Source organism: Mus caroli, chromosome 12, assembly GCF_900094665.2.
Source record: "Mus caroli chromosome 12, CAROLI_EIJ_v1.1, whole genome shotgun sequence".
NCBI classification, from domain to species: Eukaryota; Metazoa; Chordata; class Mammalia; order Rodentia; family Muridae; genus Mus; species Mus caroli.
In genome coordinates this window covers 94674046-94683222 of record NC_034581.1, presented here as the reverse complement: position 1 = coordinate 94683222, position 9177 = coordinate 94674046, and the positions used below count along the sequence as shown (strand labels likewise).

General features: G+C 46.1%; 1 protein-coding gene across 1 annotated transcript in view; it reads right to left on the bottom strand.

Annotated features, from left to right (window-relative positions):
• Nucleotides 1-2191: 2191 nt before the first annotated feature.
• The window catches only part of Kcnk13 (potassium two pore domain channel subfamily K member 13), a 104729-nt gene continuing 97743 nt past the window's right edge, over nucleotides 2192-9177 (bottom strand). Inside the window, exon 3 of the mRNA XM_021179416.1 lies at nucleotides 2192-3865. Within this exon, the coding sequence (XP_021035075.1) occupies nucleotides 2982-3865 (884 nt within the window). The 3' untranslated portion in view covers nucleotides 2192-2981. The remainder of the gene's footprint in view (nucleotides 3866-9177) is intronic.

Here is a 9177-nt window from a genome sequence, read left to right as displayed (position 1 = left end):
ATGTTGTCGGGCTTGAGAGCAAGCTTTTACCCACGGAGCCATCTCTCTGGCCTTTTGTTTTGGGACAGGGTCTCACGTGGCCTCGGCTGGCCTGGAACTTACTATACCATCAAAAAACCGGCCCTGAGCTCTGGGTTCTCTCACCTCAGCAGGCACTACTATGGCCACCTATTCTCCATTTTTCTAAGAGAGAAAAGCCTTCGGGCTTAGAGCCTTTGCTAGGATACAGGATTTGGATAGAATTTAATAACACAATTTGAGCTTTACTTTATCATCGCCTATTTATAGCAAGTGCTTACAGGCTTTCATTTGGTATGACGATCTCTTTTAAAAACAAAGTGAATTATAATCTGAGCTGATGGGAATGTTGAGGAGATGGAAGCGTGGAGTTCTGCTACAACAAGTGACATGGGCCGAACCTCAGAGAAATGGGCTGCCAGGGGTCCCATTCCTGTGTCAGAGAAAATCCTGGACTTCCTACATAAAGCCTGAAAGCAACATCAGTAGGGAGACCCTGAACTCGTGACACAGGATTCTGGGCACATTGCTATGCCTGGTTGAGGAGAGCAGAAAGCCTTCCAGGTGAGAACAGAGGTGGCAAGAGGCAATAGCATGGCTGCCATCACCCAGGAAAGGCATGGCTACCATCATCACCCAGGAAAGATACCGTCCTTAAGCTTGCTACCTTGCAGTGTGTATCTGGAGCCTCCTGCACTCAGCCTTCCTTGCTGTGTGTATCTGCTACTCCATCAGGAGCCTCATGGACTTGGGCTTTGATTATTACTGTCTAAAATGTCCTGTTAACCAGTTCATGTCTATGAGTAACAATAAAGAGCCTTTATTAAGTGAGGGTTCCTAATTTTTCAAGTTTTTTTTTTACTCCTTCTTCCCTTCCTTTCTTCCATCCTTCCCCTTCCTCCCTCCCTCTCCTCCCTACCCTCTCCCCTCCCTCCCTCCCTTCCTTCCTTCTCTCCCACACACTTCTCCTAACACTGATTCTCCAATGTTCCCCCTAGGGAGCTCTCAGCCCAGAGAAAAACCAGCTCATGCTCGGAGACTCAGAAAAGATTTTGAGGGAACCCAAGCTCAATTTTCTAAAACTTTGGCTGAGTTGGGCACTGTTGCTCACTCCTGTAATTCCATCATCTGGGAGGCAGAAACTAAAAAGGTCATGTGTTCAAGGCCAGTTGGAGCCACATAGTGAGAACCTGTCTCAACAGACAGACATCACAGCTGGAAAGTTTATGCGTGTGTTGGAACCCACTTATAGGAATCCACGTATCATGATGGAGAAACTCTGTAAGCATCCTCTTTTGAAGTTGACCCACTTGATGAGCCCTGATTGCAAGGATGCCCCTGGTCTCCTGACACAATGTGGTCTCTAGGGACCTGCACAGGGAAGCAAGGGCCTGCTCTATGCTCGCTCTTGTACCAGGAATATGAGCATCAATAAACTGTTAAGAAGGACCACCCAGCTCCTGGTGGCACAGAGCAGAGGGGCAGCTTGTTTTGTGATGACAATTACCCACTTAGATTTGGTAGCAACTCCAGGTTGCTTCCTTTTAAGAGCAATGTAGGTACAAACTGTAAGATAAAGAAAAGGTTTTACAGCCTACAGAGAAGCCTAGAGAGAGGGCTAAGAACTGGATGGAGAAGGGGCCAAGAGACCCAAGTTTATTCCTGAGTCCTTCTCCCAACTGCGTCTAGTTAGGCCCGAGACTCAGATGAGGGGCTGGTCTCTGAGTCACCTGCAGCTTCCTTTGTGACAGTCAAGGGTGGTGTGAGACAATGCCCTAGGGTGCCCTGAGCTCGCAAGCTCGGATCTGCCCTTCTCTTGACTGGTTTTCTGCTGTCTTCTTTTCTGGTCCACCTAATCACTTCTGGGAGTGCTGTGTATACCCATTTTAATCTTGTAAAAAAATCATTCCTGCTATGCCTTACATGTTTTTCTCTTGCATTTCAGAAGACTAGCAACCTCCATTCCTAGGAAGGAGGCTATCTGTAATGGTCTGGGAGTTTCACATCTTTGGCCTTGGCACAGTCTCAGAAGCCAGCCCTGCAGCAGATGGGACCAGAAAGCCATACTTCATTATGTGGCCTGGAATGTTAGGCTCCAGCTCAGACTCCATCATGAGGCTCATAGGTCCAGCTTCCTTTACACTGTCTGCAATGATTACTCATGGCCTCGTAGTTAACAAAATGAGAATTTATTAAATGTTCAACTCTAATAAATAGTCAGTTGCCTCTACAACAGGCTCCAAGCCCTGGTAAAATGACACGATCCGTGTAACCATTCAGAGCAGACATAGTAAGCTGTGGGCTTTAGTTACAAGATGGAGTTTCCCTCTTCCTCTACTCACTGCCAAGCTTAAAGGTTTGAAGGTGGATTTAGTTTTCTTATCACATAAGATCCAAAAGATATATTAGTCAAATAGGAAACAAAACAAAAACGAAACCAAGACTCCCAAACAGAGAAGCAGGTATAAGAGAAGATGAGATGGTGTCCCCATCAATGGAACCAACGATAGATATGCTTGGAAGGAAGCCCAGCAAACAGAAGGCCCAGAGACACTCTGGAATGTTCGTTGCCTTTTCTTGAGGGGCTGGGTGAAGTTCAGCCACTCACGTTCCAGGAAAGAAGCAGGCTTTTTGGGGGCTCTCCCTTCCTAAGAATGGATCATGGTGGAGAAACCAAAACTGGACCGGTCTCCCTCAGACCATTACAACTCTGGAGGAAGGCGAGTTCCAGCAGTTCCAAATGTCAAACTTGGAATTCAAAAGTAAAGTAAGAGCCAGGGAAAGAGGCTCCAGTCCTCAACTGTGAGAGGCTACTCTTGCCCGAGGCCAAGGCCAGATTTCAAAACCTGGACTGGAGATATTAATTGCAACAGCCAGAGACACAGCTGAGCTTACCAGTGGTGTAACAGTGTCTTATCCCCCACGTGCCCTGGGTTTCTTCATCTAGCAGCTACTTCTGGTTCCTACCTATCTCCACTGGTCTCTGCCAGCCTGTTATTCATTACTGCAAAGGCTCCCACTCCCCCTGAGAACTCATCATCCCGGGAGGATGCACTGTTCTGGTGGGGTCCCCCATTGGCCATCTCAGACAACTGCTTCTGCAGGATGGCCAGGGAGACCTTGTTGGTGTCCTTCATGGAGATCATCTCCCCCGAGAGACGTCGTCCATCAGTGTCACTTTCCATTACCCCGTCCGTCTCTATGGAGATGTTGCACCTGTTCCGGATGTTACCCGGCATCACCACATTCCTCCTGGACCGCAGGAGTCCTCTTTGGCATGGTGGGAAGCACCCACTATCCAGTTTCCTCAGGATCCAGTTCACAGTCTGTTTGATCAGGATGGAGATGACGTTGAACAAAGAGTAGATGCAACAGACGCCCATGAGGATGAGGAAGAAATTGAAGAAGCGGTAGAGTCCTTGGCTCTCATACTGAGCATTCTGGCTGCTCACCAGGTCCCCGAAGCCAATGGTGCTGAAAGCCACAAAACAGAAGTAGACCGAGTCAAAGTAGCTCCAGCCCTCCATGGTGGTGTACAGAGCAGAGGCTCCGCAGGAGATGGCCACTGATGCCAAGCATAGGATCAGCATGACATAGTACACAGAGGGCTTCCAGCCAGTCAGGCTGTCCGCCTCCCCCTTTTCAGGGGCCTTCATGTTGTCCTGGGTCACAGCCCCACGTCTGCGCAGCTGCTGCTGATGACAGGATCTCATGACACAGGCGATGACTGTGATCAGCCGCTCCAGGAAAAGGTTGAAGAAGAGGATGGTACTTGCGCATCCAATGAGACCATAAAAGATCAGAAAAATCTTCCCTCCCATTGTGGCTGGTGTTGTCATCCCAAACCCTGAAGAAGACAAAAACCAGAGGAGAAAAGCATGAGTGGGAGCCTTCCTGGGAGAGGAGTTGGTGTAGAGCAGAGGTTCTCGACCTTCCTAAACCTGTGGCCCTTTAATGCGGTTCCTCATGCTCGGTGACTCCCCTCCACCATAAGATTATCTTGTTGCTACTTCATAACTGTAAGTTTGCTACTGTTATGAATTCTAGTGTAAGTACCTGACATGCAGGATATCTGAAATGCGAACCCCAAAGGGATCATGACCCACAGGTTGAGACTCACTGTTGTGTAAGATTTGGAGACCAGAGAAGGACAGGAAGAAACAAGAGTTATAAAATCCCTCAGCCCTAGCCTTTCTAGGAAAGCAGAGAATCCCCATCTCTGTTGGAAGGCAGTGGTTCAGCATACAGAGTTTTGGCCTGTTGCAAGCCCGTATGGCGCTATTGTGTGAAGTGGGAAAAGGCCCCTCTTCCTCTGAGTGAAAAAGTCCTAGTGACAAGGATAAGACTAGATCTCAGCCTCCTTCCCTCCTTTTGCTGGATGCTCTTGTACACTATGGAACTTGAGCAGCCATAATCAGCAGACCCTGTTCAGAGACACAAGAGCTCCTACAAAAATAAAAGCGATTGTAGACTCTTAAGAATTCATTTATTCCACAAACACAGAACCAGGGATAAAGCCAGAAGTGCTCTGTCTCCCTGGACCTCTGGTTCTGCAGGATGACTTGTATACTGTATGGTAAGTACGGGGCTTGGAAGTGCTACAGGACTTCCTGGCAGCTGCAGAGAGGGGCATCCATCTCAGTCTTGGGGTTCTGGGAAGGTTACACCGAGGGTCTTGGAAACCCAGGAAGGAGCATGCAAGTAGTAATGATGGTCTCTTTTTCTCCTCTTCTGTGTGTATGCACATGGTGAGTGTGTGTGTGTGTGTGCACATGTGTGTGCATTTGGGGACCGGAAGTGGATGTTGGGTATCTTCCTCAAGTGCAGTTCACTTCACTTGTTGAGGCAAGGCCTTTCACTGGACCTGGAGCTCACTGACTCCTGCTAGCTTAGCTGGTCAGGGTGCCTTGCAAACACCCAGTCTCTGCCTCCTGAGCACCGGCATTAGAGGTTCTAACTCTGGTCCTCATGCCTTCCCTTCATTTGCAAGTTTATCTCCCTCATTGTGTCCCATCACTGGGATGCCAACCCTTAACCATTATCCGTTCCTTGGAATCTCCTCCCAAGCCTGCCCTTGGTCTTGTTGCTACTGGTCAACTAGTGGCTGCCTGCCCTAGGTTCCCTTGGGAAATGGTTAGATCAGATCTTGGACTGAGAGGGCTTCTGGGGTTATGACTTTATGGTGACTGGAGATGAAGTCAAGGGACCACCTTTCCCAAGCACCTTATCACTGAGTCACAAGCACGTTAGGCAATTAGTTCCTAGATATTGAAGGAACGTGTAGTTACTTTCTTTGATGGACTCAGTAGATTCTCTGAGCCAGGAGAGCTTGTGAGTGTACATAGAATATAGAAAGCAGAAGGCTGAGCCCATGCAATACATGCTTGGGCCACAACTGTGGAATGTCTTTTATCTCCCCAAATCTTATCTTTCTCATCCAATGATATAACTTAATTAATAACCATTCAATTTTCCAACTAAAATCATGGTTCTGACCTGTGGTTTATAGGGAAGCAAAAGACCTCAGACCAAGATAATGGAAGATATTGAGTTTAGCTTATATCAAAATAGTATAGAGAGGAATGAATGGGATATTTGGTAAGGAAGGAGTGAGAGACAAGGAACAATGGAATAGAGATTTTTGAGTGTTAGGACCCTTGATAGTAAAGTAAAAAAATCAGAATATCACCTCTCCTTTAGAAACTTTGCTTCAAAAATCAAAGTCCTCTCTGCCATCTTGCAGTGAAGATTCTTATTTTTTTTTTATTAAGATTCATTTATTTAATACACTAGCAAGCGTATGGGATGGGATTATGAGTGACCTCTCCAAGTAGATACAGTTAATGGTTGCTGGGGGAAGAAGAGATGTTTTCTTTACAGCTATAGACACTGATAAACTGCCTATCTTTCTGTAAGCAACTCTAATTAAGTTTAGGTGGTCAAGCTATGCTTCCCCGCTTCTACCTACTAGCCTGAGTTGTAGATAATTTAATCATGTGGAAGATAGATCGTAAGTGTTTACCTCAATATAATCATTGTACCTGAAATAATAAATATCCATAAAGGTTAAAACAAAAGACACCACGGACAGTGAATAAGTGGGTCCCTTCTTGGCAGAGAAAAAGGCCATAGGCCCTGTGACCAAGTCCTTTCCCATGCTAGGCTGACTTGTCATGGATGAATGCTGTGGGTTTGCATGGAATGTGTATGTCCCTGGAATCTCATGTTGAAGTTTAGTCTTCCCTGTTACTTATGAGGAGGACGGACAACAGTGTGAATGTGATGTTTAGAAGTGGGCCAGGGCAGGTTGGTATGGCATGGGGTGGGGCTTTAGAGAAGGGGAGGGGGAAACTGGAGAAGGGGAGAGAAAGGGTGGTACTGGGAGGAGAGGAGGGAGGGGACTATGATGGGGATGTAAAGTGAATAAATAAATTAATTAATAAAAAGTGGGAGTTTTGGGGTGTGGTTTTGGTGGCATGGTTAGGCTTAGATAAGATGACCTGAACTGAGCCCCTGAATTGAATGAGGTGAATCTATAAGGAGGAGAGAGACCATGTGAGGGTCATGGCACACTTCCATCCCTGCCATCTTAGGGCTCTGCTCTTCTAGTAAGGTGCCATTGCTGATTGTGGTCCCTCAGACTGGGACCTCTCCAACTGTTAGCTAAATACACTTCTTTTCCTTATAAGCCTTGGGCCCATCCCCCGACCCATGCATATGCATGATTAAAAAGATTATTCCCTGGGACATGTCATTATAGTAACAGAGATCAGGCTAAACTCCCGGAAAATGGGCATCACTAGTCTACTGGTCCTATTTGACAGAAGAAAAGACTGTGGGGAAAGGAAGTTACTCCCCAAAGCTGTAAGGCCAGATTTGGAACTTAATATCTCATTGTCTTCCAGGCCAGTGCTTCCCCACCTGACTAAGCTGTCAGGGGGACAGGACATCACTGGAACTGAAGGGATTGCATGAAGCAAGTATGCATAGTTGTAGACTTTAGTTTTTTTTTTTAAGTTAAAATATTTATCATCATTATTGCCATGTGAATGTGTGTGCATATGACATGTATGCGTAGGCACATGCATGGCTGGCACAGTGCATGTGTGGAGGTCAGAGGACAACTTCCTGGACTACCTCCTCTCCTTCCACCTCTGACTTCTGACCCTTTTAGCCTCTGGGACACCTGCACTCAACTGCACATCCCCACTGACACACATACCTAATTAAAAAAGGATATTCTCCCTGAGTAGCCTAACTTCCTCCCAGTAAGCCCCATCTCTAAAGGTTCCACCATTTCTCCTAGGCTGGGGACTCAAATGTTAGCACACAGATTTGGAGGGCAGCGCAGATACTAGCTGTGGTACCAGTTACTTTTCTATCCTAGCCTACGCCTTTGCATGCTGGTGGGGCTATCCCACTTAGGTTAATTGAGGTGGGTGGCTCCATTCCCTAAGCTTGGATTCTGGACTATATAAAATGGAGAAAGTAAGCTGAACATAAGCATTTGTTGCTCTCTGATTCTTGATTGTGACCAGCTCCTGTCCTTCAAGCAGTTGTGACTTCCCTGCCATCGTGGACCGAATCCTTGAACTGTGAGCTGAAATAAGCTTTTTCTTTCCTCTTGGAGTTTCCGTTGTCAGGGCATTTTATCACATTATCAACAACAGAAAGAAACAAAGGCAAAGAATGAATACACACGGGCTAGAGAGATGGCTCAGTGGTTAAGAGCACCGACTGCTCTTCCGAAGGTCCTGAGTTCAAATCCCAGCAAACACATGGTGGCTCACAACCACCTGTAATGAGATCTGACGCCCTCTTCTGGTGCATCTGAAGACAGCTACAGTGTACTTAGATATAATAATAAATAAATCTTTAAAAAAAGAATGAACACACACACACACACACACACACACACACACACACACACAGGATCGGATCCATACTAAGCAAGTGTTCTACCACAGTGCTATACGTCAACACTCTTTGCTGGAGAATTATAAAGCAAATACCATACAGCACACTAATTCACTCATCGACAAAGAGCATCTCTGACTGCCAAGGACTTTGTTTGTCTACCATAACCACTGTTCTATTACCACACCTAATAAAATCTAATTCCTAAACATCAGATAAGCCTGATCTGTATTCATCTCTCTCAGAAACACCTTTCTACAGATACCCTGTATGAACTGGGTTCTCTCACAGTGCAGACATCTCTTTTGTCTCTTTTAATAGTTAACAGACTCCCCCCACCATCATTTGTTATGTAAGTGTTTCCTCAAGAGAACATTTCTCAAATCAACCAAAGGAGGGAAAACCTTTTGTGTATTACGAGAGTGCTTCCACTTTTGGCGACTCGCGAATTCTTTGAAGGGACAGAGAAGTTGTCACACATTGTCTGGAAGCAAATTGGGAATAAATATGTAGCAGTTGTCATTTGTTGATAATGACATCAACTTACTATAACCTCCAAAATACCAGACATGAGACCAAGGTCCCTGCATGCCTACCATGTGATAGACTGCATTTGAAATCCCCAAAGGCCACGTGACAGCAGCTTCACTGGGCAGTGGTGGAAACATTAAGTCCTGGGGTGGAATGAGAGGAAGTTACGTCACTGGGGCCTGGGCCTGTGCATTCTCTCCCTCCCTCCCTCCCCTCTTTCTCTCTGCTTCTTGTTCTCCCTGTCCTCTTCCCTCTCTGCTTTTCAGCTTCCAGGAGGTGGGCTATTTTCTCATGTACTATGGCTAGGCTGTTCGTGCCTTACCACAGGCTTAAAGACATCAGGCCAAGAGACCATGAACTGTAATTCCTAAAACCATGAGCCAAAATAAATATTATGTTATTATTCTAATCATCATTATCAGTGTGTGTGTGTGTGTGTGTGTGTGTGTGTGTGTGTGTGCAGGTCAACAAGCAACTTTTGGGCGTCTGTTCTTTTTTTCCATCGTGGAATTTGGCAATTGGACTCTGGTTATCAGGCTTACGTGGCAAGTGAGTCACCATGCGTGCCCTAAATCTGTCCTTTTAAGAGTTCCTTATTTCAAATACTTTGTCACGATAGTGGAGATCTGAATAATATGTCTCTTAACCACTTTAAGGTCATATAATAGGGAAATGACTTGTGGAAAGCCGTGCAGCGTGCAGCGTGCAGCG